We start from the raw sequence: 18,016 nt of genomic DNA on the forward strand, positions 1-18,016 counted from the left end.
TGTCGACCATGGCAAGCGCCCCAAGAAGGGTCTTGTAAAGAGTTTGCTTGGGAAGTTTGACAAATCAGAAGCTGCAATATAATTTTTGCCATAACCAGCACCCCCAGGGGCGAAAGTGCACAAACTTTGGCGTAGACGTTAGGTGAGCTATGAAGAGTTTGTGTATGAAGTTTGATGACAATTGAGTAAATAGAAGATGAGATATAGATTTTTGAAGAATAAATTTTTTGTTTTTTCCCATGTCAGTAGGTGGCGCTATGCTGTACATGAGCGATAATGAGTTGCAAAAATACGTGTCTACAACAGCAACGTACTATCACAAGGTAGTGGTGTGAAGGAAAAGCATTATGGAATTATTAACCAAAAACCCGTTTTGGAGCAATAGCGTCGGCCGAAAACAGCGCCCCCCATGGACGAAAATTTCCAAAACGTGGTATACATGACATGGGAGGTAGTAAGAGGGTGGCCGTGAAGTTTGACCAAATTTGAGGAAAGATTGGAATTTTTGCCCAAAAATAGCGCCCCCAGTGGCGAAATATCACAGAAATTGGCTAACATGTCAGAAGCCCAATGAGTGATTTGCGTGTGAAGTATGAGCAGATTTGAGCAATCAGAAGATTTGTTATGAATTTTTAAGCATGTAAAATTTTGCATCGAAAATTGATTGACGTATAACTTCTGAACGGTTTATGCTACGTGAAACGTATTTAGTAACTTTTGTCAGCCATGTCTGTAGATGATGTGTATCAATTTTGGTGACATTCCTATGAACGGTCTACGAGGAGCTGCGCCGTCTTCGTGGCCATGCATTTCGCACAGAAGTGAAATTACCTCACTTCCTGTTGGGCGTGGCTAATGCATTGGCATTACAATTTTGTCCGGCTTAGTGAGATACATATGGGTACCAAATGGCATGCCACTACTACAAACTACATGGCACCCAGGCACCGTAATGCGGGAGGCCAAAATCACAACGACTTAGGGGGCGCTATAGAGGCCCTGAGCCCCGGCCAAGTTTGGGCTTCTGGTTCTGAGTAGCGGTGGCAATTCTCGGAACTGGTGCCAAATTTCGTGCGTTTTCGCCCATGGCAAGCGCCCCGAAAATGGCCCAACAGCGGAGAAAAATAAAGAAGAAGACGGAAGAAGAATAATTAAAGCCGCAAGCGGCCTCGACGGGCCCTCGCGCCAGCGGCCAAGGGGGGCGGGGGCATGCGTCCCCACGAAATACCTTCCACAGCTTCCTCGGCAAGAGACATTACTCCCACAATGGCGACAAAGCACAGAATTGGACACATGGCAACAATAGGGTCTCGCACTGTACGGTGCTCGGGGCCTAATAATAATAGCGAAAGTGCACAAAATGTGGCGTATATGTCAGGTGAGCTATGAAGAGTTTGCCTATGAAGTTTGATGACAATTGAGTAAATAGAAGATGAGATATAGATTTTTGAAGAATAAATTTTTTGGTTTTTCCCATGTCAGTAGGTGGCGCTATGCTGTACATGAGCGATAATGAGTTGGAAAAATAAGTGTCTACAACAGCAACGTAGTATCACAAGGTAGTGGTGTGAAGGAAAAGCATTATGGAATTATTTACCAAAAACCCGTTTTGGAGCAATTGCGTCGGCCAAAAACAGCGCCCCCCATGGACGAAAATTCCCAAAATTTGGTACACATGACATGGGAGGTAGTAAGAGGGTGGACGTGAAGTTTGACCAAAATTGAGGAAAGATTGGATTTTTTGCCCAAAAATAGCGCCCCCAGTGGCGAAATATCACAGAAATTGGGTAACATGTCAGAAGCCCAATGAGTGATTTGCGTGTGAAGTAGGAGCAGTTTTGAGCAATTAGAAGATTTGTTATAAATTTTTAAGCATGTAAAATTTTGCATTGAAAATTGATTGACGTATAACTTCTGAAAGGTTTATGCTACGTGAAACGTCTGTAGTAACTTTTGTCAGCCATGTCTGTAGATGATGGGTATCAAATTTGGTGACATTCCTATGAACGGTCTAGGAGGAGTTGCGCCGTCTTCGTGGCCATGCATTTCGCACAAAAGTGAAATTACCTCACTTCCTGTTGGGCGTGGCTAATGCATTGGCATTACATTTTTGTCCGGCGTAGTGAGATACATATGCCTACCAAATGGCATGCCACTACTACAAACTACATGGCAACCAGGCACCTTAATGCGGGAGGCCAGAGTCACAACGAGTTAGGGGGCGCTATAGAGGCCCTGAGGCCCGCCTGGATCTGGGCTTCTGGTTCTCAGTAGCGGTGGCAGTCTAAGAAAAAGGAGCCAAATTTCGTGCGTTGTCGACCATGGCAAGCGCCCCAATAAGGGTCTTGTAAAGAGGTTGCTTGCCAAGGTTGACAAATCAGAAGCTGCAATATCATTTCTGCCATAACCAGCACCCCCAGGGGCGAAAGTGCACAAAGTTTGGCGTACATGTCAGGTGAGCTATGAAGAGTTTGCGTATGAAGTTTGATGACAATTGAGTAAATAGAAGATGAGATATAGATTTTTGAAGAATAAATTTTTTGGTTTTTCCCATGTCAGTAGGTGGCGCTATGCTGTACATGAGCGATTATGAGTTGGAAAAATAAGTGTCTACAACAGCAACGCACTATCACAAGATAGTGGTGTGAAGGAAAAGCATTATGGAATTATTGACCAAAAACCCGTTTTGGAGAAATTGCGTCAGCCAAAAACAGCGCCCCCCATGGACGAAAATTCCAAAAACGTGGTATACATGACATGGGAGGTAGTAAGAGGGTGGCCGTGAAGTTTGACCACATTTGAGGAAAGATTGGATTTTTTGCCCAAAAATAGCGCCCCCAGTGGCGAAATATCACAGAAATTGGGTAACATGTCAGAAGCCCAATGAGTGATTTGCGTGTGAAGTATGAGCAGTTTTGAGCAATTAGAAGATTTGTTATGAATTTTTAACCATGTAAAATTTTGACGTCAAAATTGATTGACGTATAACTTCTGAACGGTTGATCCTACGTGAAACGTATTTAGTAACTTTTGTCAGCCATGTCTGTAGATGATGTGTATCAATTTTGATGACATTCCTATGAACCTTCTAGGAGGAGTTGCGCCCTCTTCGTGGCCATGCATTTCACACAAAAGTGAAATTACCTCACTTCCTGTTGGGCGTGGCTAATGCATTGGCATTACATTTTTGTCCGGCTAAGTGAGATACATTTGCGTACCAAATGGCATGCCACTACTACAAACTATATGGCAACCAGGCACCTTAATGCGGGAGACAAAAATCACAACGACTTAGGGGGCGCTATAGAGGCCCTGAGCCCCGGCCAAGTTTGGGCTTTTGGTTCTGAGTAGCGGTGGCAATTCTCGGAACTGGCGCCAAATTTCGTGCGTTTTCGCCGATGGCAAGCGCCCCGAAAATGGCCCAACAGCGGAGAAAAATAAAGAAGAAGAAGAAGACGGAAGAAGAAGAATAATAATAGTGAACTCTTACAAGAACAATAGGGCCTTCGCCCATAGGGCTCGGGCCCTAATTAAAGCCGCAAGCGGCCTCGACGGGCCCTCGCGCCAGCGGCCAAGGGGGGCGGGGGCATGCGTCCCCGCGAAAGACCTTCCACAGCTTCTTCGGCAAGAGACATTACTCCCGCAATGGCGACAAAGCACAGAATTGGACACATGGCAACAATAGGGTCTCGCACTGGACGGTGCTCGGGGGGCGCTATAGAGGCCCTGAGGCCCGCCCGGATCTGGGCTACTGGTTCTCAGTAGCGGTGGCAGTCTAAGAAAAAGGAACCAAATTTCGTGCGTTGTCGACCATGGCAAGCGCCCCAATAAGGGTCTTGTAAAGAGTTTGCTTGCCAAGTTTGACAAATCAGAAGCTGCAACATCATTTTTGCCATAACCAGCACCCACAGGGGCGAAAGTGCACAAAATTCGGCGTAAATGTCAGGTGAGCTATGAAGAGTTTGCGTATGAAGTTTGATGAAAATTGAGTAAATAGAAGATGAGATATAGATTTTTGAAGAATAAATTTTTTGGTTTTTCCCATGTCAGTAGGTGGCGCTAAGCTGTACATGAGCGATTATGAGTTGGGAAAATAAGTGTCTACAACAGCAACGTACTATCACAAGGTAGTCGTGTGAAGGAAAAGCATTATGGAATTATTTACCAAAAACCCGTTTTGGAGCAATTGCGTCGGCCAAAAACAGCGCCCCCCATGGACGAAAATTCCCAGAATGTGGTATACATGACATGGGAGGTAGTAAGAGGGAGGCCGTGAAGTTTGACCAAATTTGAGGAAAGATTGGAATTTTTGCCCAAAAATAGCGCCCCCAGTGGCAAAAGTGCACAAAATTTGGCGTGTATGTCAGGTGAGCTATGATGAGTTTGCGTATGAAGTTTGATGACAATTGAGTAAAGAGAAGATGAGATATAGATTTTTGAAGAATAAATTAATTGGAGGGGCGGCACGGTGGTGTAGTGGTTAGCGCTGTCACCTCACAGCAAGAAGGTCCTGGGTTCGAGCCCCGGGGCCGGCGAGGGCCTTTCTGTGTGGAGTTTGCATGTTCTCCCCGTGTCCGCGTGGGTTTCCTCCGGGTGCTCCGGTTTCCCCCACAGTCCAAAGACATGCAGGTTAGGTTAACCGGTGACTCTAAATTGACCGTAGGTGTGAATGTGAGTGTGAATGGTTGTCTGTGTCTATGTGTCAGCCCTGTGATGACCTGGCGACTTGTCCAGGGTGTACCCCGCCTTTCGCCCGTAGTCAGCTGGGATAGGCTCCAGCTTGCCTGCGACCCTGTAGAAGGATAAAGCGGCTAGAGATAATGAGATGAGAGATTAATTGGATTTTCCCATGTCAGTAGGTGGCGCTATGCTGTACATGAGCGATTATGAGTTGGAAAAATAAGTGTCTACAACAGCAACGTACTATCACAAGGTAGTGGTGTGAAGGAAAAGCATTATGGAATTATTTACCAAAAACCCGTTTTGGAGCAATTGCGTCGGCCAAAAACAGCGCCCCCCATGGACGAAAATTTCCAAAACGTGGTATACATGACATGGGAGGTAGTAAGAGGGTGGCCGTGAAGTTTGACCAAATTTGAGGAAAGATTGCAATTTTTGCCCAAAAATAGCGCCCCCAGTGGCGAAATATCACAGAAATTGGGTAACATGTCAGAAGCCCAATGAGTGATTTGCGTGTGAAGTATGAGCAGTTTTGAACAATCAGAAGATTTGTTATGAATTTCTAAGCATGTAAAATTTTGCATCGAAAATTGATTGACGTATAACTTCTGAACGGTTAATCCTACGTGAAACGTATTTAGTAACTTTTGTCAGCCATGTCTGTAGATGATGTGTATCAATTTTGGTGACATTCCTATGAACGGTCTAGGAGGAGTTGCGCCGTCTTCGTGGCCATGCATTTCGCACAAAAGTGAAATTACCTCACTTCCTGTTGGGCATGGCTAATGCATTGGCATTACATTTTTGTCCAGCTTAGTGAGATACATATGCGTACCAAATGGCATGCCACTACTACAAACTACATGGCACCCAGGCACCTTAATGCGGGAGGCCAAAATCACAACGACTTAGGGGGCGCTATAGAGGCCCTGAGCCCCGGCCAAGGTTGGGCTTCTGGTTCTGAGTAGCGGTGGCAATTCTCGGAACTGGAGCCAAATTTCGTGCGTTTTCGCCCATGGCAAGCGCCCCGAAAATGGCCCAACAGCGGAGAAAAATAAAGAAGAAGAAGAAGACGGAAGAAGAAGAAGAAGACGACGGAAGAATAATAATAGTGAACTCTTACAAGAACAATAGGGCCTTCGCCCATAGGGCTCGGGCCCTAATTAAAGCCGCAAGCGGCCTCGACGGGCCCTCGCGCCAGTGGCCAAGGGGGGCGGGGGCATGCGTCCCCGCGAAAAACCTTCCACAGCTTCTTCGGCAAGAGACATTACACCCACAATGGCGTAAATAGAAGATGAGATATAGTTTTTTGAAGAATAAATTTTTTGGTTTTTCCCATGACAGTAGATGGCGCTATGCTGTACATGAGCGATTATGAGTTGGAAAAATAAGTGTCTACAACAGCAACGTACTATCACAAGGTAGTGGTGTGAAGGAAAAGCATTATGGAATTATTTACCAAAAACCCGTTTTGGAGCAATTGCGTCGGCCAAAAACAGCACCCCCCATGGACGAAAATTCCCAAAATGTGGTATACATGAAATGGGAGGTAGTAAGAGGGTGGCCGTGAAGTTTGACCAAATTTGAGGAAAGATTGGATTTTTTGCCCAAAAATAGCGCCCCCAGTGGCAAAACATCACAGAAATTGGGTAACATGTCAGAACCCCAATGAGTGATTTGCCTGTGAAGTATGAGCAGTTTTGAGCAATTAGAAGATTTGTTATGAATTTTTAAGCATGTAAAATTCTGCATTGAAAATTGATTGACGTATAACTTCTGAACGGTTTACCCTACGTGAAACCTATGTAGCAACTTTTGTCAGCCATGTCTGTAGATGATGTGTATCAATTTTGGTGACGTTCCTATGAACGGTCTAGGAGGAGTTGCGCCGTCTTCGTGGCCATGCATTTCGCACAAAAGTGAAATTACCTCACTTCCTGTTGGGCGTGGCTAATGCATTGGCATTACATTTTTGTCCGGCTTAGTGAGATACATATGCGTACCAAAGGGCATGCCACTACTACAAACTACATGGCAACCAGGCACCTTAATGCGAGAGGCAAAAATCACAACACGTTAGGGGGCGCTATAGAGGCCCTGAGGCCCGCCTGGATCTGGGCTTCTGGTTCTCAGTAGCGGTGGCAGTCCAAGAAAAAGGGGCAAAATTTCGAGCGTTGTCGACCATGGCAAGCGCCCCAATAAGGGTCTTGTAAAGAGTTTGCTCGCCAAGTTTGACAAATCAGAAGCTGCAATATCATTTTTGCCATAACCAGCACCCCCAGTGGCAAAAGTGCACAAAATTTGGCGTATATGTCAGGTGAGCTATGAAGAGTTTGCGTATGAAGTTTGATGACAATTGAGTAAATAGAAGATGAGATATAGATTTTTGAAGAATAAATTTTTTGGTTTTTCCCATGTCAGTAGGTGGCGCTATGCTGTACATGAGCGATTATGAGATGGAAAAATAAGTGTCTACAACAGCAACGTACTATCACAAGGTAGTTGTGTGAAGGAAAAGCATTATGGAATTATTTACCAAAAACCCGTTTTGGAGAAATTGCGTCGGCCAAAAACAGCGCCCCCCATGGACGAAAATTCCCAAAATGTGGTATACATGACATGGGAGGTAGTAAGAGGGTGGCCGTGAAGTTTGACCAAATTTGAGGAAAGATTGGATTTTTTGCCCAAAAATAGCGCCCCCAGTGGCGAAATATCACAGAAATTGGGTAACATGTCAGAAGCCCAATGATTGATTTGCGTGTGAAGTATGAGCAGTTTTGAGCAATTAGAAGATTTGTTATGAATTTTTTAGCATGTAAAATTTTGAAGTGAAAATTGATTGACGTATAACTTCTGAACGGTTTATCCTACGTGAAACGTATTTAGTAACTTTTGTCAGCCATGTCTGTAGATGATGTTTATCAATTTTGGTGACATTCCTATGAACGGTCTAGGAGGAGTTGCGCCGTCTTCGTGGCCATGCATTTCGCACAAAAGTGAAATTACCTCACTTCCTGTTGGGCGTGGCTAATGCATTGGCATTACATTTTTGTCCGGCTTAGTGAGATACATATGCGTACCAAATGGCATGCCACTACTACAAACTATATGGCAACCAGGCACCTTAATGCGGGAGGCCAAAATCACAACAACTTAGGGGGCGCTATAGAGGCCCTGAGCCACGGCCAAGTTTGGGCTTTTGGTTCTGAGTAGCGGTGGCAATTCTCGGAAGTGGTGCCAAATTTCGTGCGTTTTCGCCCATGGCAAGCGCCCCGAAAATGGCCCAACAGCGGAGAAAAATAAAGAAGAAGAAGAAGAAGAAGAAGAAGACGGAAGAATAATTAAAGCCGCAAGCGGCCTCGACGGGCCCTCGCGCCAGCGGCCAAGGGGGGCGGGGGCACGCGTCCCTGCGAAAAACCTTCCACAGCTTCTGCGGCAAGAGACATTACTCCCACAATGGCGACAAAGCACAGAATTGGACACACGGCAACAATAGGGTCTCGCACTTCGTGCGTTGTCGACCATGGCAAGCGCCTCAATAAGGGTCTTGAAAAGAGTTTGCTTGCCAAGTTTGACAAATCAGAAGCTGCAAGATCATTTTTGCCATAATCAGCACCCCCAAGGGGCGAAAGTGCACAAAATTTGGCGTATATGTCAGGTGAGCTATGAAGAGTTTGCGTATGAAGTTTGATGACAATTGAGTAAATAGAAGATGAGATATAGATTTTTGAAGAATAAATTTTTTGGTTTTTCCCATGTCAGTAGGTGGCGCAATGCTGTACATGAGCGATTATGAGTTGGAAAAATAAGTGTCTACAACAGCAACGTACAATCACAAGGTAGTGGTGTGAAGGAAAAGCATTATGGAATTATTTACCAAAAACCCGTTTTGGAGCAATTGCGTCGGCCAAAAACAGTGCCCCCCATGGACGAAAATTCCCAAAATGTGGTATACATGACATGGGAGGTAGTAAGAGGGTGGCCGTGAAGTTTGACCAAATTTGAGGAAAGATTGGATTTTTTGCCCAAAAATAGCGCCCCCAGTGGCGAAACATCACAGAAATTGGGTCACATGTCAGAAGCCCAATGAGTGATTTGCGTGTGAAGTATGAGCAGTGTTGAGCAATTAGAAGATTTGTTATGAATTTTTAAGCATGTAAAATTCTGCATTGAAAAATGATTGACGTATAACTTCTGAACGGTTAACCCTACGTGAAACGTATTTAGCAACTTTTGTCAGCCATGTCTGTAGATGATGTGTATCAATTCTGGTGACGTTCCTATGAACGGTCTAGGAGGAGTTGCGCCGTCTTCGTGGCCATGCATTTCGCACAAAAGTGAAATTACCTCACTTCCTGTTGGGCGTGGCTAATGCATTGGCATTACATTTTTGTCCGGCTTAGTGAGATACATAAGCGTACCAAAGGGCATGCCACTACTACAAACTACATGGCAACCAGGCACCTTAACGCGAGAGGCAAAAATCACAAAACGTTAGGGGGCGCTATAGAGGCCCCGAGGCCCGCCTGGATCTGGGCTTCTGGTTCTCAGTAGCGGTGGCAGTCCAAGAAAAAGGGGCAAAATTTCGAGCGTTGTCGACCATGGCAAGCGCCCCAATAAGGGTCTTGTAAAGAGTTTGCTTGCCAAGTTTGACAAATCAGAAGCTGCAATATCATTTTTGCCATAACCAGCACCCCCAGGGGCGAAAGTGCACAAAATTTGGCGTATATGTCAGGTGAGCTATGAAGAGTTTGCGTATGAAGTTTGATGACAATTGAGTAAATAGAAGATGAGATATAGATTTTTGAAGAATAAATTTTTTGGTTTTTCCCATGTCAGTAGGTGGCGCTATGCTGTACATGAGCGATTATGAGATGGAAAAATAAGTGTCCACAACAGCAACGTACTATCACAAGGTAGTGGTGTGAAGGAAAAGCATTATGGAATTATTTACCAAAAACCCGTTATGGAGAAATTGCGTCGGCCAAAAACAGCGCCCCCCATGGACGAAAACTCCCAAAATGTGGTATACATGACATGGGAGGTAGTAAGAGGGAGGCCGTGAAGTTTGACCAAATTTGAGGAAAGATTGGATTTTTTGCCCAAAAATAGCGCCCCCAGTGGCGAAATATCACAGAAATCGGGTAACATGTCAGAAGCCCAATGAGTGATTAGCGTGTGAAGTATGAGCAGTGTTGAGCAATTAGAAGATTCGTTATGAATTTTTTAGCATGTAAAATTTTGAAGTGAAAATTGATTGACGTATAACTTCTGAACGGTTTATGCTACGTGAAACGTATTTAGTAACTTTTGTCAGCCATGTCTGTAGATGACGTGTATCAATTTTGGTGACATTCCTATGAACGGTCTAGGAGGAGTTGCGCCGTCTTCGTGGCCATGCATTTCGCACAAAAGTGAAATTACCTCACTTCCTGTTGGGCGTGGCTAATGCATTGGCATTACATTTTTGTCCGGCTTAGTGAGATACATATGCGTACCAAATGGCATGCCACTACTACAAACTACATGGAACCCAGGCACCTTAATGCGGGAGGCCAAAATCACAATGACTTAGGGGGCGCTATAGAGGCCCTGAGCCCCGGCCAAGTTTGGGCTTCTGGTTCTGAGTAGCGGTGGCAATTCTCGGAACTGGTGCCAAATTTCGTGCGTTTTCGCCCATGGCAAGCGCCCCGAAAATGGCCCAACAGCGGAGAAAAATAAAGAAGAAGAAGAAGACGGAAGAAGAAGAAGAAGAAGACGGAAGAATAATAATAGTGAACTCTTACAAGAACAATAGGGCCTTCGCCCATAGGGCTCGGGCCCTAATAATAGTGAACTCTTACAAGAACAATAGGGCCTTCGCCCTATAGGGCTCGGGCCCTAATAATAGTGAACTCTTACAAGAACAATAGGGCCTTCGCCCATAGGGCTCGGGCCCTAATAATAATCATCATCTCATTATCTCTAGCCGCTTTATCCTTTTCTACAGGGTCGCAGGACCCTATCCCAGCTGACTACGGGCGAAAGGCGGGGTACACCCTGGACAAGTCGCCAGGTCATCACAGGGCTGACACTAGACAACCATTCACACTCTCATTCACGCCTACGGTCAATTTAGAGTCACCAGTTAACCTAACCTGCATGTCTTTGGACTGTGGGGGAAACCGGAGCACCCAGAGGAAACCCACGCGGACAACATGCAAACTCCGCACAGAAAGGCCCTCGCCAGCCACGGGACTCGAACCCGGACCCTCTTGCTGTGAGGCGACAGCGCTAACCACTACACCACCGTGCCGCCCAATAATAATAACAATAATAATGGTTTAATATCAGAGTTTCCACAAATAAGGCTCTTCACCTGATATAAAAGCTAAATATACATTACTAAATATTAAAAATCTTAAATACTAATACTAATACTAAATATAAAAGACAAGAAAATCTCCTCGCCTGAGATACAAAAGAAAAACCCTTTACTTATAATACTAAATATTGGAGATATATGAAAAATAAGTCAAATTTGACATTTGAGCAATACTATGATACTAACAGAGGAAAAATTAGCATGGGTTTTACTTATAACATTTACAATGTACAGGCAAAAGTGTGTGGACTCCTGACCGTCACATCCATGTGTGAACCCCTTCCCAAGTGTGACCGTGAAATTCTAAGGACACCATTTGTTTTGAATGCTTTTGTATGGTGCAGCATTAAAATTTCTCTTCGCTTGAATAAAAGGGCCCAAACCTGCTCCTTGACAATGCTCCTATGCACAAAGCAAGGGTCTTGAAGATATGGGTTGCCAAGGTTGGAGTGGAAAAACTCGAGCAACCTGCACAGAGCCCTGACCTCAACCTCACTTAACATCTCATCTCATCTCATTATCTCTAGCCGCTTTATCCTTCTACAGGGTCGCAGGCAAGCTGGAGCCTATCCCAGCTGACTACGGGCGAAAGGCGGGGTACACCCTGGACAAGTCGCCAGGTCATCACAGGGCTGACACATAGACACAGACAACCATTCACACTCACATTCACACCTACGGTCAATTTAGAGTCACCAGTTAACCTAACCTGCATGTCTTTGGACTGTGGGGGAAACCGGAGCACCCGGAGGAAACCCACGCGGACACGCGGACAACATGCAAACTCCGCACAGAAAGGCCCTCGCTGGCCACGGGACTCGAACCCGGACCCTCTTGCTGTGAGGCGACAGCGCTAACCACTACACCACCGTGCCGCCCAATAATAATAACAATAATAATGGTTTAATATCAGAGTTTCCACAAATAAGGCTCTTCACCTGATATAAAAGCTAAATATACATTACTAAATATTAAAAATCCTAAATACTAATACTAATACTAAATATAAAAGACAAGAAAATCTCCTCGCCTGAGATACAAAAGAAAAACCCTTTACTTATAATACTAAATATTGGAGATATATGAAAAATAAGTCAAATTTGACATTTGAGCAATACTATGATACTAACAGAGGAAAAATTAGCATGGGTTTTACTTATAACATTTACAATGTACAGGCAAAAGTGTGTGGACTCCTGACCGTCACATCCATGTGTGAACCCCTTCCCAAGTGTGACCGTGAAATTCTAAGGACACCATTTGTTTTGAATGCTTTTGTATGGTGCAGCATTAAAATTTCTCTTCGCTTGAATAAAAGGGCCCAAACCTGCTCCTTGACAATGCTCCTATGCACAAAGCAAGGGTCTTGAAGATATGGGTTGCCAAGGTTGGAGTGGAAAAACTCGAGCAACCTGCACAGAGCCCTGACCTCAACCTCACTTAACATCTTAAGGATAAATAGAAATGGCAGTTGCATGCCAGGCCTTCTTGCTCAACATCCGTGTCTGGCCTCACTACTGCTGTGGTTGCTAAATGAGCGTAAGCCCTCACAGCCACGTTCCAGAATCCAGCAAGAAGCCTTCCCAGAAGAGTGGAGGTTATTATGGAAGCAACAGGGGGACCGATTCCGTATTAATTGTTTTGGAATGGGATGTTCAACAAGCACATGAGTGTGATGGTCGGGTTTCTGTAATACTTTTGACCATATGTTGTGCCTCAATAATCCAATAACCCAAAAACCTATTGTAAATGTAAAACGTCTGTGCCCATAAGACATGTAATCCTACAGTAGGTAATGCACAGAATAATGACCATAACGGAAAAAGAGACTCACTGGCAACCTCCAGCGAGGCGTTGCGACTCACTGCCTCCCCGAGGTAGTTACGGGCCACACAGGTGTATACGCCTTCATCCGGCTTGCTGCGGCGGCCATGCACAATGCGTAGGAAGAAGAGCGAGCCGCTGGGCAACAGCATGCGGTGTGAACGCAGGTCATCTTTATCTGTCTCTACATGTTCTCCATCTTTGTACCACTCCACCTTCGGTGTAGGCCATCCCTCAGCTTTGCAGTTCAGCGTGGCTGGTTCACCTTTAGACACAATCAGATCAGATGGGTCCTCCACAATCCGAGGCGGACTGTCCTCCAGACGCAACCGAGAGCCTGTGGGAAATTAAGGAAATCAACTTACACTGTTCAAAGTGCTCAGTGCCGTTCCCATCTAGACATTCCATATAAAAGGTCTTATGATACAAACAAAACTATTACAAATGGCTCGGATGTCCAAACTGCTTTTAAAATTCAAAGAATTAAAAAATCAAGGGCATTGACCAAAAGGTTTTTCTTTGTGCACACTAAAAAATTTCTGATAAAAAAGCAAAACAAAACAAGCACAGAAATAAGCAGCTAGTCCAGAAAGCTTTCAACTTTCATTCTGCCTGACAGGTAGTGATTAAATCAGACGTGGCTTCTACAGGTGAAAACACACTTTCATTTGCCTCAAAGTCAATACTGCAATATTTCAAACAGGCTTTTGTGTTGAAGTTAAAAGAAATGAAAACGGCCGCCTTCAGATGACATCAGGCACAACAGGAGTGGAGCAGACGTTTAATGGGTGGTGATGGAGTGAGTCTGAAGAGTTGATGACTCAGCATCTATTAGGTTTTCGAAGAGTCTGGATGTGCAGACGGAAGGAGGAAGAAGGTAAAAAAAAAAAAAGAAAAGCTGACATTAAGGTTGGGGTTTGGCACGGCTGCTGTCGAGAAAGAAAGCTCGGAAAACGAACCGCATATCCCCTCGTGGGACTGAATGGAGATGGAGATGCAGATAAGAGCCAGACACAGATAGAACATCTCTCATATTCTTATATTCCAGGAAATAAGCACCCCATGGCCGGAAGAGATGTGTTGCTATGGCATCATTGAAAAGAGGATAATGGCATTGAAAATGAAGCTTTGAAAAAAAAAAAACTTACAAAGACAGCTTTCATCACCAAAGTATAGCATCAATAGCTCTGTCATCATAGACAAAAGTTCATAAAGCAGGTTTATTGCTGAACCACAGCATAAGTATTGCATATTGTACCGCAAAACCTTAAATCGCTTACATTTGCAGTATTTGGCAGATCCCCTTATCCAAAGCAACTAACAGAAGTGTTTTCTCCTCTCCATTTAAAGCATATCCTCACGCTAGAACAAACAGGTCAGGATCTTAGAATATTATCAAGCTAAAGCTCTGTTAGAGAGGAATTAGAGTCGGTACAGACGGTGGCGGATTTGGGTATGAGTGACATGGGCAGTCACCCAGGGTGGCATCTTGGAATGGTGACATTTTTGTGACTGGGTTCCATCGCTCATCTGCATGTCACATGGGTCAATTAACCTATCGGACTGAGCACCATGATTCTTGTTTGTCAGCAGGGCAGGTTGCTTCCTGGTCTCCCATCCAGGAATATGAGATAGGGACGGGGCAGGGGAAGGTTGTCATGGGGCAGTGGGGGAACCTATTGCATCTAAGGCCAAATAAAAAAAAAAATAGTGTGTTTCCGGTAACCCGACCAATCGAGAATTTCCGCGTCGAAATTGCCAACCGTAAAGTTATTACAAATTTCCCTCGATATTTTAGTGTAAGCGGCGTTAGTTTGTTATAATTTTTTGTTTCAACGCATTCAAGTTGTGAAAGAAACGATAAAAAGTAAAATGTTTCACCACTTCTATCAGCCCTCCTGCATAAACATGGAAGCGCACTTGTATACTGAAGGAGGAAGGCAAAACTGAGCCGAGGCGCCATTTTGAATCCTCATTCAAGGCTGTAATGCAAATTGCTTCCTGTTCAGTATACAAGTGCACTTCCATGGCAGGGAAAAACACTACATTTTACCGCCTATGTAGTCCCCTATTTATACAAATAGGAGTCATTCAGGATTCAGCCATGTTTGTGCTCGGTGTTTTTGCTCGACCCAAGTTCTACAGTAGGCTAGGCTAGGCCGTCTGCTTTTAATGGAAGTAGCCTAGGACGTTATTTTCACATTATTTCTTGATAAGGTGTCTTCACGTTATTACATGAAATATCGCTTCCGTAGATCATAACTCGAACTCTCGCGATATTTTTTTTTATTCGTTTAAAGATTTAAAACACTTTTATTTTATTATGATGTGTGGTATAAAGGATTCTGTGTCAAAATACTATTTTGTAAGATGTTTACTTGTGTTAATTTTTTCGAACAAAATAAAAAAAAAATTAAGAAAAAAAAAAACTTTTTCCTACCTACCGACCTTATTTTAGTATTTCATGTTACCGGAAACACACTATTTTACTTAGTAAAATCAGAGGAGAAATACACACAAGTTAAAAAGGTATGCAGCTATGTCATCTCTTTATGAGTATGTCATCTCATTATGAATGTGATGAAACAGGCCACTATAATGCTCATATCTGTTAGTCTATGTTGCTATATTGCTTGCTATGCTACTACACATAGAGTGACAATATATTTTTTTCTGTCCAACTAGCTGACATAACAGAGGATATAATTTCACGCAGTTTCATCATGATAACGTGTGTAGCCTCCAGCAAAATGATTACAACCTAACTAGCACATTACTGAATATTAATTTCATTGAGGTCACATCATAAAGGCTTTATGATTAGGCGTATCAGACGCTCGCTGGCCATGCTGCGAAAACTGTCCATGCAGACGCTCATCTAAGTTTCCAAATCTGTCATTGCTTAACTCTTGAATATTTTTCTATCATCAATACTATCATTAAAAAGCGTATAATCTCTGCTTTCCAAAGAAATGTATCTGGTTAAGATCTGTTCAGTACTTTGGGAGTAACAGCAGGTTGAAGTCGATACAACAGAGTTCACTCTCTGCTCGCGGGACGTCGGGAAACTGCAGGTGATTTTCTTTTTGAGTCACGGGAAAGCGGTCAGGCTCTCTCTCTCTCTCCTGATTGGTTTCCGACTGGATTACTCGTGAATATCAATCAGATAACTTTTATAGGGATGTTCTCTCGCTCTCACTGTTTCTGATGAAGGATTCAGCAAAATTTTCCGTCTGCTAGTTTTGATGTTATGATTCACGGGAGACAATGAAGTGAGTTTTCATAGCTTTACCTACTTAATTTTTCAAATCAAACTGATTTATGTCAATAAATAGCTATTTTAGAATATAACTGTAGTTGTTTTAATGAAAAATATTGAGATCTTAGTGGTCGGAATGAGATTTTAAAAAAACAGAAGTCAGAAACGCGAGTGTCAATTTCAGTTCAGTTAATGTGAATTGTTTATTGGATGTGGATCACACAATTTTTTCGAGGTTCACCTTGAAAGCTGTGAATATCTCATCTCATTATCTCTAGCCGCTTTATCCTGTCCTACAGGGTCGCAGGCAAGCTGGAGCCTATCCCAGCTGACTACGGGCGAAAGGCGGGGTACACCCTGGACAAGTCGCCAGGTCATCACAGGGCTGACACATAGACACAGACAACCATTCACACTCACATTCACACCTACGCTCAATTTAGAGTCACCAGTTAACCTAACCTGCATGTCTTTGGACTGTGGGGAAACCGGAGCACCTGGAGGAAACCCACGCGGACACGGGGAGAACATGCAAACTCCACACAGAAAGGCCCTCGCCGGCCACGGGGCTCGAACCCGGACCTTCTTGCTGTGAGGCGACAGCGCTAACCACTACACCACCGTGATGCCCAGCTGTGAATATTATCATTTATATTCTTTCATATAAACACTAGTAGGCCCTACTTTTGAGAAATACAAAGGCCTACAGAGCGCAAAGAGTGGATTAGAAATAATCTTTTATTACTTTTTTATTGAGTGTACCAATTTAGCGGTCTTATCTAATTAGCATAATTAATACTAATGAAATGCTAATTTGCCTCATTGGTTTTTTACTATTTTTTTTTTCAACCTTTTTATTTAGTACAACCATCTATGTTCCTGCCAGTTTCCATGTAAATATCTTGAAAAATAGAAAAAAAACATTTGAACTCGGCAGCACGGTGGTGTAGTGGTTAGCACTGTCGCCTCACAGCAAGAAGGTCCGGGTTTGAGCCCCGTGGCCGGCAAGGGCCTTTCTGTGCGGAGTTTGCATGTTCTCCCCGTGTCCGCGTGGGTTTCCTCCGGGTGCTCCGGTTTCCCCCACAGTCCAAAGACATGCAGGTTAGGTTAACTGGTGACTCTAAATTGACCGTAGGTGTGAATGTGAGTGTGAATGGTTGTCTGTGTTTATGTGTCAGCCCTGTGATGACCTGGCGACTTGTCCAGGGTGTACCCCGCCTTTCGCCCGTAGTCAGCTGGGATAGGCTCCAGCTTGCCGGCGACCCTGTAGAACAGGATAAAGCGGCTAGAGATAATGAGATGAGATGAGACATTTGAGCTCATTGGTTAATGAGGCCCATTTTGGACCATGTGATCTTCATACAGAATATTATGGCAGTTTTCTAAAAATTAAGCCGTTTTTTCAATCTTTGATTTGTAATATCTCAAGAAGGGATAAACATATTTTAATTCTGTAAAAAGTATGTTGTTCTGCATTCAATTCTGAATTCAATGGGACTAGTTTCAAGCAATTTGGATTGAAGTATCACCTGATATGCCTACTATGATTGTACTGAGCTCAGTAAGGGGGATTTCTAATGCTGTAGGCTAATATATAATATGGACATGAATGTTTTACTTTGAAATACACCACTCATATTTTTCATACATTCTACATCCGGGACATGGAAAACCAAAACCATGACATAAATCTCTATATGTCACTTGTGAAAAAAAATCGATGAAGTGTTTTGATAAATTTGAGTGCTTCTTTCTTGTGAATGTGTCTATAATATAATAAAAAGAAAATCACACGTTGGCTTGAAGATATGAAGTTTATCTTCTCGTGTTGAAAAACTCATATTTTTCATACGAAATACATCACGGATCTGAGTGAAATATCTCCAGAT

The 18,016-nt window shown here is 43.7% G+C and overlaps 1 protein-coding gene across 1 annotated transcript in view; it reads right to left on the reverse strand.

Annotated features, from left to right (window-relative positions):
- The window catches only part of zgc:77784 (uncharacterized protein LOC402947 homolog), a 285,186-nt gene extending 271,292 nt beyond the window's left edge, over positions 1-13,894 (reverse strand). The window contains exons 1-2 of the mRNA XM_060943465.1: positions 13,828-13,894; positions 12,879-13,205 (exon numbers count right to left, since the gene is read on the reverse strand). Of these exons, the coding sequence (XP_060799448.1) occupies positions 12,879-13,205; positions 13,828-13,894 (394 nt within the window). The remainder of the gene's footprint in view (positions 1-12,878; positions 13,206-13,827) is intronic.
- Between the last annotated feature and the right edge of the window lie 4,122 nt (positions 13,895-18,016).

This window comes from Neoarius graeffei, chromosome 17 (genome assembly GCF_027579695.1).
Source record: "Neoarius graeffei isolate fNeoGra1 chromosome 17, fNeoGra1.pri, whole genome shotgun sequence".
Classification (NCBI taxonomy): domain Eukaryota; kingdom Metazoa; phylum Chordata; class Actinopteri; order Siluriformes; family Ariidae; genus Neoarius; species Neoarius graeffei.